The following is a 22,278-nucleotide window of genomic DNA, read 5'->3' on the forward strand; positions in this document are numbered from 1 at the left end:
CACACACCCTAGCACACACACGCACACACATACACACACGCTCACGCACACACACAAACGCACAAGCACCCAAACACACACACCCACAAACACTCACACGCACTTACACAAAAATACCCACATGCACACGCACACACAAACACACCCACATGTACACGCACTCGCACACGCTCGTCCATTTCCACGCACACCCACGTATGGTAAATAATGTTGTGTGTAGTAAATAACGTGTTGTTGACTTATCTAACCATTTATTTAAACACTACTGTACACTCTTATAATGTTAATTATCTTAAGTATAATAGTACTTAGTTGACGTTGACAATACGTGATGCATTAACTTGCCATCTTGACGTTAAATTAGTTCTGCTCTCTAGATAATGATTGTTGTTGCTTTTAATAGCCCTGGCCTTGCCTGTGTCAGCACTTTACTTATTTGTGTCAAGTTTGTTCCCTTATGAATGTCCTCGATTCGAATTACTAAACATATTTATATAAACAAAATGCGAAACTATGTTACACGAGTATGAATTATAATATTTTATATAAATGAATTCTAATATTTTAGGAATAATATTACACACGCACATTCCCACACACTTACACAGACACAGCCACCGACACACACACGCACCCAAAAACACACACACCCACAAACTCTCACACGCACACGCATACGCACACTTACGCAGATGCACACCCACTCACACAGACAGACACGCACACACGCACCCAAACACACACACACACTTACAAACACTCACACGCACACACAAACACAACCCAGGTAGACGCACACGCAACCGCACACGCACGTCTACGCCACCGCACACCCACGCCCCTGCACACTTAGGCACATGAACACGCACACGCATATGAACACGAACACACGCATACGCACACACGCATAGGCACTCACGCATACACACACGCATATGCACACACACAAACGCATACGCACATACGCATACGCACCCACGCACGCACACACACACTCACACACACATCCACGCTAACGCACACACACACACGCACACACAAACACTCCCACATGTACACGCACACGCAACCGCACGTCCACGCCCACGCACACCCACGCACCAGCACACTTACGCACATGCACACCTACGCACATGCACCTTTACGCGCATGCACACTTACGCACATGCACACACACACACGCATACGCCCACGCACACACACACACACACACATGTACACCCAGTCGCACACGCATGTCCATTTCCAGGTACAAACACGTACATACCAACCCACTTACCCAGACACAGTCATCGACACACACACGCACCCAAAAACACACACACCCACAAACTCTCACACGAACACACACACACACACAACACACACACGCACACGCATACGCACACCCACGCAGATGCACCCCCACTCACACAGACAGAGACACCGACACAGACACGCACCCAAACACACACACACACACACACACACACACACACACACACACTTACAAACACTCACACGCACACACAAACACACCCCAGGTAAACACAAACACGCACACGCTCCTCCACGTCCCCTCAAACCCACGCCCCTGCACACTTAGGCACATGAACACGCACACGCATATGCATACGAACACACGCATACGCACACACGCATACGCACTCACACATACGCACACACGCGTACGCACACACACACACGCATACGCACACAAACACGCACACACACACACTCACACACACACTCACACACACAAACACATCCACGCTCACGCACATACAAACACTCCCACATTTACACGCACACGCAACCGCACACGCACGTCCACGTACGCACATGCACACTTACGAACATGCACACGCACACACACACGCGCACACACACACACACACACACACACACACACACACACACACAAACACACACATACAAACACACACACAGACGCATACACTCTCACAAAAACAAACACACACACACACACAACCACAAATTCTCACACGCACACACTCACACGCACGTCTACGCCCACGCACATGCACACTTACGAACATGCACACGCACACACGCACACGCGCGCACACACACACACTCACACGAACACACACATACAAACACACACACAGACGCATACACTCTCACAAAAACAAACACACACACACACACAACCACAAACTCTCACACGCACACACACTCACACGCACGTCTACGCCCACGCACATGCACACTTACGAACATGCACACACACACACACACACACACTCACACGCACACACAAACACACCCTCATGTACACGCACACACAAACACACCCACATGTACACGCACACGTACCTGCACACTTACGCACTTTCACACGCATACGCATACAAGCATACGCATACAAGCATACGAACACAGGCATACGCACACACGCATACGCTCACACACGCACCCGAACTCACACACACACACACACACAAACACTCACACAAACTCACACACAAACACACCCACATGCACACGCGCGCACACACACACACGCGCACACACACACACACACAAACACACACAGAAACGCACGCTCACACACACACACACGCATACGCACACACGCATATGCATACGTACACACGAATACGCATACACACACCCTCGCATGCACACCTTAGCACACACACGCACACACATACACACACGCTCACGCACACACACAAACGCACAAGCACCCAAACACACACACCCCCAAACAATCACACGCACATACACAAAAACACCCACATGAACACGCACACACAAACACACCCACATGTCCACGCACTCGCACACGCTCGTCCATTTCCACGCACACCCACGCACATGCCCACCCACTTACACAGACACAGCCACCGACACACACACGCACCCAAAAACACACACACACACCCACAAACTCTCACACGCATACGCCTACGCACACCCATGCAGATGCACACCCACGCAGATGCCACCCACTCACACAGACACAGACACGCACACACAAAAACACGCACCAAAACACACACATACACACACTTACAAACACTCACACGCACACACAAAAACACCCCAGGTAGTCGCACACGCAACCGCACACGCACGTCTACGCCACCGCACACCGACGCCCCTGCACACTTAGACACATGAACACGCACACGCATATGCATACGAACACACGCATACGCACACACGCATAGGCACTCACGCATACGCACACACGCATATGCACACACACACGCATACGCACACACGCATACGCACCCACGCACGCACTCACACTCTCACACACACACTCACACACGCACACACACACATCCACGCTCACACATACACACGCACACACAAACTCTCCCACATGTACACGCAAACGCAACCGCACACGCAAGTCCACGCCCACGCACACCCACGCACCAGCACACTTACGCACATGCACACCTACGCACATGCACCTTTACCCACATGCACACTTACGCATACGCACACACACCCTCGCACGCACACACACTCACACACACCCACAAACACACACACACACACACGCAAACACACACACACGCATACGCATACGCCCACGCACACACACACACAAACAAACACACACACAGTCGCATACACTCTCACACAAACACCCACATGTACACGCACACAAACAATCCCACGTGCACAAACGCACAAGCACCCAGACACACACCCACAAACACTCACACGCACATACACAAACACACCCACATGAACACGCACACACAAACACACCCACATGTACACGCACTCGCACACGCATGACCATTTCCAGGCACAAACACGCACATACCAACCCACTTACACAGACACAGCCATCGACACACACACGCACCCAAAAACACACACACCCACAAACTCTCACACGAACACACACACAACACACACGCAAACGCATAGGCACACTCACGCAGATGCACCCCCACTCACACAGACAGAGACACCGACACAGACACGCACCAAACACACACACACAAACACACTTACAAATACGCACACGCACACACACCCCAGGTAAACACAAACACGCACACGCTCCTCCACGCCCCCTCAAACCCACGCCCCAGCACACTTAGGCACATGAACACGCACACGCATACGAACACACGCATACGCACACACGCATACGCACTCACACATACGCACACACGCGTACGCACACACACACGCATACGCACACACACACGCATACGCACACACACACGCACACACACACTCACACACGCACACACACAAACACACACATCCACGCTCACGCACATACAAACACTCCCACATGTACACGCACACGCAACCGCACACGCACGTCCACGTACGCACTTGCACATTTACGCACATGCACACGCACACACACACACGCCCACACACACACACGAACACACACATACAAACACACACACAGACGCATACACTCTCACAAAAACAAACACACACACACACAACCACAAACTCTCACACGCACACACTCACACGCACGTCTACGCCCACGCACATGCACACGCACACACACACACGCACACGCGCGCGCACACACGCGCGCGCACACACACACACACGAACACACACATACAAACACACACACAGACGCATACATTCTCACAAAAACAAACACACACACACACACACACGCAACCACAAACTCTCACACGCACACACACTCACACGCACGTCTACGCCCACGCACATGCACACTTACGAACATGCACACGCACACACACGCAATCACACGTACACACTCACACACACACACGCACACACACACACACACACACACTCACACGCACACACAAACACACCATCATGTACACGCACACACAAACACACCCACATGTACACGCACACGTACCTGCACACTTACGCACATTCACACGCATACGCACACAAGCATACGCATACAAGCATACGAACACACGCATACGCACACACGCATACGCACACACACGCACCCGAACTCACACACACACACACAAACACTCACACAAACTCACACACAAACACACACACATGCACAGGCGCACACACACACACACACGCGCACACACACACACACACAAACACACACAGAAACGCACGCTCACACACACACACGCATACGCACACACGCATATGCATACGTACACACGAATACGCATACACACACCCTCGCATGCACACCCTAGCACACACACGCACACACATACACACACGCTCACGCACACACACAAACGCACAAGCACCCAAACACACACAAACACTCACACGCACATATACAAAAACACCCACATGAACACGCACACACAAACACACCCACATGTCCACGCACTCGCACACGCTCGTCCATTTCCACGCACACCCACGCACATGCCCAACCACTTACACAGACACAGCCACCGACACACCCCAAAAACACACACACACCCACAAACTCTCACACGCACACGCATACGCACACCCATGCAGATGCACACCCACGCAGATGCCACCCACTCACACAGACACAGACACGCACACACAAGCACGCACCCAAACACAGACACACACTTACAAACACTCACACGCACACACAAACACACCCCAGGTAGACGCACACGCAACCGCACACGCACGTCTACGCCACCGCACACCAACGCCCCTGCACACTTAGACACATGAACACGCACACGCATATGCATACGAACACACGCATACGCACACACGCATAGGCACTCACGCATACGCACACACGCATATGCACAAACACACACGCATAGGCACACACGCATACGCACACACGCATACGCACCCACGCACGCACTCACACTCTCACACACACACGCACACACACACATCCACGCTCACGCATACACACGCACACACAAACACTCCCACATGTACACGCAAACGCAACCGCACACGCAAGTCCACGCCCACGCACACATACGCACCAGCACACTTACGCACATGCACACCTACGCACATGCACCTTTACGCACATGCACACTTACGCATACGCACACACACCCTCGCACGCACACACACTCACACACACCCACAAACACACACACACACACACGCAAACACACACACACGCATACGCATACGCCCACGCACACACACACACATACAAACACACACACAGTCGCATACACTCTCACACAAACACCCACATGTACACGCACACACAAACAATCCCACGTGCACAAACGCACAAGCACCCAGACACACACCCACAAACACTCACACGCACATACACAAACACACCCACATGCACACGCACACACAAACACACCCACATGTACACGCACTCGCACACGCATGTCCATTTCCAGGCACAAACACGCACATACCAACCCACTTACACAGACACAGCCATCGACACACACACGCACCCAAAAACACACACACCCACAAACTCTCACACGAACACACACACAACACACACATACACACACGCACACTCATACGCACACCCACGCAGATGCACCCCCACTCACACAGACAGAGACACAGACACAGACACGCACACAAACACACACACACTTACAAACACTCACACGCACACACAAACACACCCCAGGTAAACACAAACACGCACACGCTCCTCCACGTCCCCTCAAACCCACGCCCCTGCACACTTAGGCACATGAACACGCACACGCATATGCATACGAACACACGCATACGCACACACGCATACGCACACACGCGTACGCACACACACACACGCATACGCACACAAACACGCACACACACACACTCACACACACAAACACATCCACGCTCACGCACATACAAACACTCCCACATTTACACGCACACGCAACCGCACACGCACGTCCACGTACGCACATGCACACTTACGAACATGCACACGCACACACACACACGCGCACACACACACACACACACACACACACACACACACACACACACAAACACACACATACAAACACACACACAGACGCATACACTCTCACAAAAACAAACACACACACACACACACACACACACACACACAACCACAAATTCTCACACGCACACACTCACACGCACGTCTACGCCCACGCACATGCACACTTACGAACATGCACACGCACACACACACACGCACACGCGCGCACACACACACACTCACACGAACACACACATACAAACACACACACAGACGCATACACTCTCACAAAAACAAACACACACACACACACACACAACCACAAACTCTCACACGCACACACTCACACGCACGTCTACGCCCACGCACATGCTCACTTACGAACATGCACACACACACACTCACACGCACACACAAACACACCCTCATGTACACGCACACACAAACACACCCACATGTACACGCACACGTACACACTTACGCACTTTCACACGCATACGCATACAAGCATACGCATACAAGCATACGAACACAGGCATACGCACACACGCATACGCTCACACACGCACCCGAACTCACACACACACACACACACAAACACTCACACAAACTCACACACAAACACACCCACATGCACACGCGCACACACACACACACGCGCACACACACACACACACACACAAACACACACAGAAACGCACGCTCACACACACACACACGCATACGCACACACGCATATGCATACGTACACACGAATACGCATACACACACCCTCGCATGCACACCTTAGCACACACACGCACACACATACACACACGCTCACGCACACACACAAACGCACAAGCACCCAAACACACACACCCCCAAACAATCACACGCACATACACAAAAACACCCACATGAACACGCACACACAAACACACCCACATGTCCACGCACTCGCACACGCTCGTCCATTTCCACGCACACCCACGCACATGCCCACCCACTTACACAGACACAGCCAACGACACACACACGCACCCAAAAACACACACACACCCACAAACTCTCACACGCATACGCCTACGCACACCCATGCAGATGCACACCCACGCAGATGCCACCCACTCACACAGACACAGACACGCACACACAAAAACACGCACCAAAACACACACACACACACACTTACAAACACTCACACGCACACACAAAAACACCCCAGGTAGTCGCACACGCAACCGCACACGCACGTCTACGCCACCGCACACCGACGCCCCTGCACACTTAGACACATGAACACGCACACGCATATGCATACGAACACACGCATACGCACACACGCATAGGCACTCACGCATACGCACACACGCATATGCACACACACACGCATACGCACACACGCATACGCACACACGCATACGCACCCACGCACGCACTCACACTCTCACACACACACTCACACACGCACACACACACATCCACGCTCACACATACACACGCACACACAAACTCTCCCACATGTACACGCAAACGCAACCGCACACGCAAGTCCACGCCCACGCACACCCACGCACCAGCACACTTACGCACATGCACACCTACGCACATGCACCTTTACCCACATGCACACTTACGCATACGCACACACACCCTCGCACGCACACACACTCACACACACCCACAAACACACACACACACACACGCAAACACACACACACGCATACGCCCACGCACACACACACACAAACAAACACACACACAGTCGCATACACTCTCACACAAACACCCACATGTACACGCACACAAACAATCCCACGTGCACAAACGCACAAGCACCCAGACACACACCCACAAACACTCACACGCACATACACAAACACACCCACATGAACACGCACACACAAACACACCCACATGTACACGCACTCGCACACGCATGACCATTTCCAGGCACAAACACGCACATACCAACCCACTTACACAGACACAGCCATCGACACACACACGCACCCAAAAACACACACACCCACAAACTCTCACACGAACACACACACAACACACACGCAAACGCATAGGCACACTCACGCAGATGCACCCCCACTCACACAGACAGAGACACCGACACAGACACGCACCAAACACACACACACAAACACACTTACAAATACGCACACGCACACACACCCCAGGTAAACACAAACACGCACACGCTCCTCCACGCCCCCTCAAACCCACGCCCCAGCACACTTAGGCACATGAACACGCACACGCATACGAACACACGCATACGCACACACGCATACGCACTCACACATACGCACACACGCGTACGCACACACACACGCATACGCACACACACACGCACACACACACACTCACACACGCACACACACAAACACACACATCCACGCTCACGCACATACAAACACTCCCACATGTACACGCACACGCAACCGCACACGCACGTCCACGTACGCACTTGCACATTTACGCACATGCACACGCACACACACACACGCCCACACACACACACACACACACGAACACACACATACAAACACACACACAGACGCATACACTCTCACAAAAACAAACACACACACACAACCACAAACTCTCACACGCACACACTCACACGCACGTCTACGCCCACGCACATGCACACGCACACACACACACGCACACGCGCGCGCACACACGCGCGCGCACACACACACACGAACACACACATACAAACACACACACAGACGCATACACTCTCACAAAAACAAACACACACACACACACACACGCAACCACAAACTCTCACACGCACACACACTCACACGCACGTCTACGCCCACGCACATGCACACTTACGAACATGCACACGCACACACACGCAATCACACGTACACACTCACACACACACACGCACACACACAAACACACACACACACTCACACGCACACACAAACACACCATCATGTACACGCACACACAAACACACCCACATGTACACGCACACGTACCTGCACACTTACGCACATTCACACGCATACGCACACAAGCATACGCATACAAGCATACGAACACACGCATACGCACACACGCATACGCACACACACGCACCCGAACTCACACACACACACACAAACACTCACACAAACTCACACACAAACACACACACATGCACAGGCGCACACACACACACACGCGCACACACACACACACACACAAACACACACAGAAACGCACGCTCACACACACACACGCATACGCACACACGCATATGCATACGTACACACGAATACGCATACACACACCCTCGCATGCACACCCTAGCACACACACGCACACACATACACACACGCTCACGCACACACACAAACGCACAAGCACCCAAACACACACACCCACAAACACTCACACGCACATATACAAAAACACCCACATGAACACGCACACACAAACACACCCACATGTCCACGCACTCGCACACGCTCGTCCATTTCCACGCACACCCACGCACATGCCCAACCACTTACACAGACACAGCCACCGACACACCCCAAAAACACACACACACCCACAAACTCTCACACGCACACGCATACGCACACCCATGCAGATGCACACCCACGCAGATGCCACCCACTCACACAGACACAGACACGCACACACAAGCACGCACCCAAACACAGACACACACTTACAAACACTCACACGCACACACAAACACACCCCAGGTAGACGCACACGCAACCGCACACGCACGTCTACGCCACCGCACACCAACGCCCCTGCACACTTAGACATATGAACACGCACACGCATATGCATACGAACACACGCATACGCACACACGCATAGGCACTCACGCATACGCACACACGCATATGCACAAACACACACGCATAGGCACACACGCATACGCACACACGCATACGCACCCACGCACGCACTCACACTCTCACACACACACGCACACACACACATCCACGCTCACGCATACACACGCACACACAAACACTCCCACATGTACACGCAAACGCAACCGCACACGCAAGTCCACGCCCACGCACACCCACGCACCAGCACACTTACGCACATGCACACCTACGCACATGCACCTTTACGCACATGCACACTTACGCATACGCACACACACCCTCGCACGCACACACACTCACACACACCCACAAACACACACACACACACACACGCAAACACACACACACACGCATACGCATACGCCCACGCACACACACACACATACAAACACACACACAGTCGCATACACTCTCACACAAACACCCACATGTACACGCACACACAAACAATCCCACGTGCACAAACGCACAAGCACCCAGACACACACCCACAAACACTCACACGCACATACACAAACACACCCACATGCACACGCACACACAAACACACCCACATGTACACGCACTCGCACACGCATGTCCATTTCCAGGCACAAACACGCACATACCAACCCACTTACACAGACACAGCCATCGACACACACACGCACCCAAAAACACACACACCCACAAACTCTCACACGAACACACACACAACACACACATACACACACGCACACTCATACGCACACCCACGCAGATGCACCCCCACTCACACAGACAGAGACACAGACACAGACACGCACACAAACACACACACACTTACAAACACGCACACGCACACACAAACACACCCCAGGTAAACACAAACACGCACACGCTCCTCCACGCCCCCTCAAACCCACGCCCCTGCACACTTAGGCACATGAACACGCACACGCATATGCATACGAACACACGCATACGCACACACGCATACGCTCTCACACATACGCACACACACACACACACACGCATACGCACACACACGCACACACACACACGCACACACACAAACACACACATCCACGCTCACGCACATACAAACACTCCCACATGTACACGCACACGCAACCGCACACGCACGTCCACGTACGCACATGCACACTTACGAACATGCACACGCACACACACACACGCGCACACACACACACACGAACACACACATACAAACACACACACACAGACGCATACACTCTCACAAAAACAAACACACACACACAACCACAAACTCTCACACGCACACACTCACACGCTCGTCTACGCCCACGCACATGCACACTTACGAACATGCACACGCACACACACACACGCACACTCGCGCACACACACACACACACGAACACACACCTACAAACACACACACAGACGCATACACTCTCACAAAAACAAACACACACACACACAACCACAAACTCTCACACGCACACACACTCACACGCACGTCTACGCCCACGCACATGCACACTTACGAACATGCACACGCACACACACGCAATCACACGTACACACTCACATACACACACGCACACACAAACACACACACACTCACACGCACACACAAACACACCATCATGTACACGCACACACAAACACACCCACATGTACACGCACACGTACCCGCACACGCACGTCCACGCCCACCACACCCACGCACATGCACACCCTCGCACATGCACTACCACTCACACAGACACGCACACACACACGCACACGCACCCAAACACACACATACACACACACGCACACACACTCACTCACAAAGACACCCGTTGTAAACGCACACGCAACCGCACAAGCACGCCCACGCCCACACACGAACCTGCACATTTACGCACTTTGTAACACATACGAACACAAGCATACGCACACAATCATACGAACACACGCATACGAACACACGCATACGCACACACACACACGCACACGCACCCGAACACACACACACCCACAAACACGCACACACATTCATACACAAACACACCCACATGTACACGCACACAAAAATACACCCACATGTACACGCACATCCACTCACACAGACACGCACACATGCACACGCACCCAAACACACACACACACACCCCAAACATTCACACGCACACACACTCCCACACAAACACACCCCATCTAAATGCACACGCAACCGCCTACGCACCTCCACGCCCACGCTCGCCCACGCTCACCCACGCACATGCTCACCCCTCATACAGACACAGACACCGACACAGACACGCACCCACACAGGCACACGTACCCAAACACACACACACACACACACACACACACACACACACACACCCACACACACACACACACACACACACACACACACACACACACCCACAAACACTCACACACACACACACACACACACAAACACCCCATGTAAATGCACACGCAACCGCACTTGCACGTCCACCCTCAATCACACCCACGCACCTGCAAACTTACGCACATGCACATGCACACACACACACGCACCCAAACACACTCACACGCACACACAAACAGACCCACATGTACACGCACACGCACAGGTACGTCCAGTCGAACAGTCGGGAATATAATTTCTGTTCTTCAATTAAATACTTGGGGATGATTCTTGACCGTAAATTAACTTTATTAGTATAAGTTACACATTGACTTCATGTTAAATAGATGTAATAAGGGAAAAAATTTCCTTAAAGCAATTTCTAAAACTTGGTGGGGGGCCGATGTCGAAACTGCGTTACTTTTTTATCGATCGTACATAAGATTAATCATAGATTATGGATGTGTTTTGTATGGTTCAGCAGCACAAACGCGCACACACACGCATACGCATACGCACACACGCATAAGTACACACGCACACACGCTTACGCATAGGCACACACACACACACTCACGCACGCACACACACTCACACGCACACACAAACACACCCACATGTACACGCACACACAAACACACCCACATGTACACGCACACACAAACACACCCACATGTACACACCCACATGTACACGCACACGTACCCGCACACGCACGTCCACGCTCACCACGCCCACGCACATGCACACCCACTCACACAGACACAGACACGCGCACACGCACACAAACACACACCCACAAACACTCACACGCACACACACTCACACACAAACATACCCATGTAAATGCACACGCAACCGCACACGCACCTCCACGCCCACGCTCACCCACGCACATGCACACCCCTCACACAGACACGCACCCACACACGCACACGTACCCAAACACACACACACACACACACCACACACACACACACACACACCCACAAACACTCACACACACACACTCACACACAAACACCCCATGTAAATGCACACGCAACCGCACACGCACGTCCACGCTCAATCACTCCCACGCACCTGCACACTTAAGCACATGCACACTTACGCCCATGCACACACACACAAACACACACACACACACACACACACACACACACACAAACACACACACCAACACACACACACACACACACCCACATGTACACGCACACGTAGAGGCAAGTCCATGCCCACATACATGCACACCCACTCACACAGGACCGACACAGACACGCACACACACACACACACACACACGCACACGCGCCCAAACACACTCACACGCACACACAAACACACCCACATATACACGCACCCGCCCACGCCCACGCTCCCCCACGCACATGCAAACCCACTCACACAGACACAGACAAGCACACACACACACACGCATACGCGCCCAAACAAACACACACACACACACACACACACACAAACACTCACACGCACACACTCACTTACAAACACCCCATGTACACGCACACGCACCCTCACAGGCACGTCCACGCCCACGCACACACACGCACATGCACACCCACTCACACAGACACAGACACCGACACAGACACGCACACACACACACGCACCCAAACACACTCACACGCACATACAAACAGACCCACATGTACACGCACACGCTCCCGCACACGTACGTCTAGCCGAACAGTCGGAAATATAATTTCTGTTCTTCAATTAGATACTTAGGGATGATTCTTGACCGTAAATTAACTTTATTAGTATAAGTTACACATTGACTTCATGTTAAATAGATGTAATAAGGGATTAAATTTCCTTAAAGCAATTTCTAAAACTTGGTGGGGGGCCGATGTAGAAACTGCGTTACTTTTTTATCGATCGTACATAAGATCAATCATAGTGTAACCAAGAAATACTCACGACGGCTATAACACTAGAGAGTTATACATTATACACATTGTGCCGTTTAGATACACTGTCTGGACTTCTTCAGCTGGTGCTTATTTTGGACAATCACGACGCAGTAATTTTTTTCTAATTTAAATATACGGTTAAATCAGTTTCTGGTTTAAATAGAAGGTTCGACCTGTAAATTTGGAGACTATAAGTTATAAGTGTATTTTTAGCTTAGTTTAAATATAAGGTTTAAGCTCTAACTTTAGACAATAATATACGGTTTAAATAGATATTTATTAATTTGTTAATTTAAAAATAAGTTTTGAATTAACTAAGTTATAGTTTAAATATAAGGTTTAAGCTCTAACTTTAGACATTATACGGTTTAAACTATAACTTATAAGTCATGAGTGGATTCAGAAATAGGTCTAAAAGATCTTATTCGTCAAGCGTCAAATACCAGGTGTTTCAATTGCGGTACCAGAAGACATGTTGCAGCGAAATGTTTCCGAGAAAAACTGGAATGCGAGCACTGCCATCTTCTAGGACATGACATGCCCAATTGTTTTAAATTGAAGTCAGGTAATCCCAAGACGACTGAAAGTGAGTACAAACCATATTTACCAGTAACTAAAACTAGCATGCATTCCAATAATAATAAATCAATGTGCATGAATGAAAACAATTCTGATAAGTATAATGCATGTTACTTTATTGATTGTGGTGTAACTGACCATATATTTAGAGGTTATGTTAATTCGGGTAGCAGTTCTGTTACTTTACGTTAGAGCGATGCCTAAATGTTGAATTTGGAGCTTAAACCTGTAAAAATAATGTTACGTGGTTACGGTGGTGGAGGTATTTTTGCAAACTTTGAGATTTGTATTGATTTACATGTCGATTTAGCATTAGCTAGGGTTAGGACTTTAGTTGTCCCGGATGAGACCCAACAGATACCTATGACAGCAGATTAAAACGTCATTATGACAGTACACAAAGCGGATTTACGCGCTGTTGCAGCCCTACCTTCTCGTAAGGTCACTTTATGGGCTAAAGAAACCACGGTTATACCTCCCCATCATTTAGGTCATATCACACTACATAGTGATCAGCAGAGTGGCGACATTTTTGTTGACTTGCAGTATAGACCGTGGCCTTCCCAATTTCATGGCATTCCTCGTTGTATCCTAAATCTAGATGAAAACTCCGTTCTACCAATTTTCAATGGTTCGGACGAACCAGTGGAGTATTTGAAAGGTGCCGTGGTCGCCAGAGGTTTCAATTGCCATGAAGTGCAAGATTTACCATATTTAGAGTGCTTAGCTACTTCTACTTCTATTATACGTAAATTGACATTTGAAGACGTCAATGTAAATGAAATGCTGAGTTCTGAATACACGGAACAATTACTGGATATTCTTAATCAATATCCCGAATGTTTTGCCAACATCATTGAGCAACTGGGTGAAAGTACCACCACGAAAATGACCATAAAATTAGCCGACGACGTTCCTATAACATACAGACCCTATCGACTCTCCTACTCAGAACGAGGAAAAGTAGGTGACGTAGTACAAGAACTTTTAGACAATAACATTATCCGTGAATCTAATTCACCATACGCAAGCCCGATACTACTAGTCAAAAAGAAAAATGGAGAAGTGAGGTTATGTGTTGACTACCGCGCATTAAATCGGAAAACAGACAAGGACCGATATCCTCTACCTCGAATCGATGATCTTCTAGACCGCCTAAAGGGTTGCCATTGGTTTACTAGTTTGGATCTGGCAGCAGGATCATCAAATTGCAGTAGAAGAAGACTCTACTGCTAAGACAACATTTATTATTCCCGACGGTCATTATGAGTTTCTACGCATGCCCTTTGAACTAGTCAATGCTCCAGCAGTTTTCCAAAGGACAATGAACGAGATTCTAGGCTCATTTCTAGTGTCTGGCATGACACTAAAACTTCAAATGTTATTTTCTACAAAATACCATCTCATAATTGGGACACGAGATATCCGGAGAAGGTATACAGCCTCGAAAGGAAAAGATAATGGCAGTATCAAACTTTCCTACTCCCACCAACGTTCACCAGGTCCGCCAGGTTCTGAAACTCAGCAGCTATTTTCGCAAGTTTATCAGAAATTTTGCAGCTATTGCAAAGCCACTTTCTAATCTGACGAAAAAGAATATCACCTTTAACTGGTCAGCTGATGAAGAACATGCATTCGTTGATCTCAAAGCTAAACTAACGTCAAGACCACTGCTGGCGATATACGATCGCGAGGCAGTTACGGAACTTCAAACGGATGTTAGTAAAATAGGAATTGGAGGGATCCTACTACAAGTGCAACCAAATGGAGAATTAAAGCCGATACAATATTTGAGCAGATCAACTACCAAAGAAGAACAAAACTACCACTCCTATGAGGTAGAAACGCTAGCCGTGGTTAATTCGCTAAAAAAGTTCAGAGTATATTATTTAGGTATTCAATTTAAGGTTGTCACCGATTGTAATGCGTTGCGTGCTACACTAACTAAACGTGATCTGATTCCAAGGATTGGTAGATGGTGGTTGTCTACTCAAGAATTTGAGTTTAAAGTCGAATATCGTGCTAGCTCAAAAATGAACCATGTCGATGCTCTAAGCAGGAATCATGTTGTGACCAATGAAGAATATGATGAGCTATCAATCCTACATGTAAATATAATTGAGGATGATTGGGTGATTTCTGCACAACTTACTGACAATCGTTGTAAACTTTTACACAAAATCTTGTTTGGAGTACCCACTAGTACAGAAGAACGAAAGGTTCATAAGGAGTATGTTCTAAAAGATAATAAAATTTACAGAAAAACACCCAAAGGAAGACGTTGGGTGGTACTCAAGGCAGCAGGAAAGAATATTTTAACGTACTACCATGATGGTGCAGGCCATTTTGGGACGGATAAGACCTTGGAGGCTACTCAGAAAAGATACTGGTTTCCTGCAATGCGAAATTATACGAAGAACTACATCGCGTGTAGTTTAGGTTGCCTGTATAATAAGAAACCAGCCGGTAAACCGACTGGTATTCTAAACCCAATAGAAAAAAGGGCAATACCAATGGATACAATCCATTTGGATCATCTGGGCCGCTTTACGAAGAGAAAAAGAAGGAACAGCTATTAACAGCTAAATTCACCTTTATGAAAGCAGTGCCCAATACAAGTACGAATCCTGTAATAAAATTCCTAAATGAAATGATAGAGCTTTTTGGTGTTCCACTGCGCATAATCTCAGATAGAGGCACTGCATATACAAGCCAGACTTTCAAAAGCTTTTGCGTTAGTCTCGGAATAAAACACGTTTTATGTGCCACCGCTACTCCAAGGGCAAACGGCCAAGTAGAGCTAATGAATCGCGTCATTCTTAATGCTCTTACTGCAATAATCGAAATCGAAGAGCGTTGGGATGAAGTGGTTCTGTGGGGAATAAACTCAACAGTTTGTTCTACTACCGGCAAGACACCTTACGAGGTGTTCCTGGGTTATCGACCAAAAGGCATAAATGACACATTCCTTAGCGCTGAGGTATGCGAAGACGAACATAAGGACTTAGCTGTAGTTAGAGAGGAGGTTTCTGATAGGATTGCCCAACAGCAACTTGTTCAGAAACGGGCCTACAACTCCAGACATGTCCGTCCTCATGTATATGAAGTCGAGTAACATGTGCTCGTAAAGAAGACGAACATGAGGACTTAGCTGTAGTTAGAGAGGAGGTTTCTGATAGGATTGCCGAACAGCAACTTGTTCAGAAACGGGCGTACAACTCCAGACATGTCCGTCCTCATGTATATGAGTCGAGCAAGTCGAGCAACACGTGCTCGTAAAGAAGGCGAAAAGCGCCAATGATGGTAAAAGTACCAAGCTCGAGCCACGCTATAAGGGTCCCTTTATAATAACGAAAGTACTCGATAAAGATCGATATGTCGTAGAAGACATGCTAGGAGCGAAACGTACGCGCCTGTCATACAAGGGTATATGTCCCTCTGATAAGATAAAGTATAAAACGGGTGTAAGCTCGGATACGTCCGAGGAAGAAGTCAACTTACACCAAGAAGCTTAGACTTATGGTAACTAATTTATGTTTTTGTTTCTATTACAGGTAAACGTCGCTGACGCTTCTCGAGGGCGCGAAGGTGTCAGGTTTGGCCGACTGTAACCAAGAAATACTCACGACGGACCTGTATATACAACGTAAAAAGACTATTTATCAGTTTTGCCTATTTAAGTAAAAAAATGTGAAATCATTCTTTGTTGGTGACGAATTTATCGTTTCCGATAGAGAATGAATAATTAGTAAGTCTGAAATAAATCTTTGTTGGAAAGAGTTCTCGCTTTTCATTTAGTTTATAATAGATTATGGATGTGTCCTGTATGGTTCAGCAGCTAAGTATATCTTGGGGAAAATAGACGTCTTTCAAAATACAATATTACGTATTTGCCTAGGTACTATGAAATCAACTCCAACCAATTCGTTATATGTTCAAGTCCTAGAATTTCCACTCAAATATAGAATAGAATATCTTGGTCAACAATTTCTGATTAATATTCGTCATAGAAACCTCCCTCTTTACTGCAGTATTAGCAAACTTAATAATGCAGATTTAAAAAATTAATATTGGATCCACAAAAATTCTCCTCCACTTTGTGACGCTTTTAGAAATCTCTCAAATTGCAATTACACCAACTCATACACATATGATAATTCAAACTTTGAAGAATTGTATGATTTTTTGCAAACTATTACGGTAATTAAACCAAGGTACCATGTAAATACTGCAATCAGCTACAATATTTTAAGGAATTTATTAGAAAACTGGCCAGCTTTAACAGTTATTTATACAGACGCATCAAAGTCTTCCTTAGCACTGGATGCGCTTTTTATATTCCTTCAAAAAGTATAGAAAACATGTTTACTCTGGATCATAATTTTTCAATTTTTACTGCTGAAGCTATAGCAATTTATGAAGCATTAAAGTATTTTAAGAATTCCAATGACAACTCCGCAATAATTACATCTGATTCTTTGTCGGTTCTTATAGCCATTGAGACTATATATTTTCCTAGTTTTCTTCAAGTTCCCAGTTTTACTCAATAAAGTAACAGGTAGCGAAACATATCCTAAAGTACTCTGAATGTTTCCATCAGCAGTAGTGAGTTGAACTGAAACATCATAATTAAGTGATAAATTGAGGTTTTTAAGTAAAAATAAAGAAGGAGAACCGATAAAACTAACATTACTGCCACTATCAAGAAGTGCAGAGATTGTCTCATTACCTACAGAAATAGAAATATATGGTCTATTATCATTAGTACGAACATCTAGTAATGGAGCAGAATTGAAATGCAGGATTTTTTTGGGCTTTGCCTGGTTTAGGGAGCATTATTGTGTTTGAAATTTTCCAAGGGGTAGAAAGTAGCAAAACTTAATAGCTGCATTAACAATAGTCATTATTATGGGCGATTACGAACTCTCTCACGCTACCTACATTTTAATGGATTCAGTTTTATGGTAGGATTAAAAGCGACTACGAACTGCCCCACGCTACCTCGGTACTTAGATAATATTTTTTTGAACATATATAATTTTTATTTTACTTTATTGTATTTAAACCCAATTCACAAAGCACGAGCGAAAATTTTTAATGATTAAATAATGAAACTGTAACAATTTAATCGAATAAAGTTTATTTATAAATCTACATTAACTTATATACAATAACAAAAACTACAGTTAGAAAATAACAATGCTTAATTATAATGTCTGATTAGTGATTAAAATAAGTAAGAGTGAACACTATATTTTAGATTTTAAAAGTTAGCTGCATAATAATTGCAAACTGACTTAATGAAGTCTAATTTAGTAATGTTTTGATTAACTTAATATTAATTTAGCCAATTTTCAATAAAATCAACTTTTTTTGTCGTTTTATCGAGTTTTTTTTTTCGAATTTATGTGCAGTTCTAATTTTCACATATATTTCTGCTTGAAAATTTAACAAAATGTCTGTAAATTTAAATATGTCAGTACGTATAAAAGCTAGAAATCTAAGAACCTCGTAAATAAGTAACCACAGGGTTATTAGCAGGCTCGATTATGCCAGAAGATGACAAAGCTTTATAATTTTGTGATTATCTAGTTGATAATTATTTAACGGAAGATTCAACATTTCCACCTTACATGTGGGCTTCAAATTCATCATCTCTTATATTTACTACAAACGCATGTAAATCATTTCACTCGAAATTTAACGAATGTTTTTATAAATCACGTACTGACATATTTAAATTTACAGATGAGTGTTGTCTGAGGCGCCGACGAGTGAACATCGTAAGCGTTCAGCATCGAATATATCGTTTAAAAACTTGTGTAGTGTGCCCGATGTGGTTTTTGTACGATAAGAACAATTATTACCTTTTTATCAGAAAGTAATTTAAAACTTTATCATATAAAAACAGTTAATACAAATAATTTGCCGGCCCTATAGGCCAGGCATTGAGTTCATTAAAAATTAAATTGTCAGTTAACACCAACAATTGACGCGCAGCTTATGTGTACATGAGCAGCACAGGAAATACCATTAAACCAACTGTTCCTTCCACAACAATGTCACAACAAGATTCAACAATCCGCAACAAACAAGATACATCAAACAACAACATTTCTACAATGTCATATGTAACAGCAGCAAAAACAACACCGAAAACAACCTACCCAAAGAAAGAACAAGCAATCATACTCCATGCCGAAGACAGCCTCAAATATTTGATTATGTAAAAGCAATTGGTGATATTATCGAACCCAAAAACATCTGCTTCGCCTCCAGAATCTCCAACAATAGGGTTTGTATATATTTATCTAATAAAAACATAGTAGATGAACTTGTAAAATCTCATCCTACCATACAAATCGGCTCCCTAACTTTAAACATACGTAAAGTCGTTTCTCCTACAAAGAGAATCTTAATATCCAATGTCTCCCCGTGTATCCCACATGAAATTATCGAAACTGCTGTTAAAAGCCTAGGCCTAAAAATTGCTTCTCCAGTATCGTTTCTTAAAGCAGGCATTCCGGGAGAGGAATTCTCACATATTCTTAGCTTTAGGAGACAAGTTTATGTGTTCCCGCCCTCCGAAACTTTTGAGCTTCAAACCTCTCTTGTGCTCTCTTACGAAGATAATGAAAACCGCATCTTCCTTTCTACTGACAAAATGGAATGTTTCGTCTGTAAAAGATCAGGGCATGTCGCTTTAAATTGCACAAATCAACCAGA

At 47.1% G+C, this 22,278-nt stretch overlaps 1 protein-coding gene across 1 annotated transcript; it reads left to right on the forward strand.

Moving 5' to 3' along the window:
* The first annotated feature begins 14,790 nt into the window (after nucleotides 1–14,790).
* On the forward strand, nucleotides 14,791–16,938 carry LOC140450693 (uncharacterized). Its single transcript, XM_072544360.1, has 3 exons — nucleotides 14,791–14,803; nucleotides 15,377–15,739; nucleotides 15,947–16,938. The coding sequence occupies exons 1-3, from the start codon at nucleotides 14,791–14,793 to the stop codon at nucleotides 16,786–16,788; spliced, it is 1,218 nt and encodes a 405-aa protein (XP_072400461.1). The 3' UTR covers nucleotides 16,789–16,938.
* The last annotated feature ends 5,340 nt before the right edge of the window (nucleotides 16,939–22,278 follow it).

This window comes from Diabrotica undecimpunctata, chromosome 9 (assembly GCF_040954645.1).
Source record: "Diabrotica undecimpunctata isolate CICGRU chromosome 9, icDiaUnde3, whole genome shotgun sequence".
In the NCBI taxonomy this organism is placed as follows: domain Eukaryota; kingdom Metazoa; phylum Arthropoda; class Insecta; order Coleoptera; family Chrysomelidae; genus Diabrotica; species Diabrotica undecimpunctata.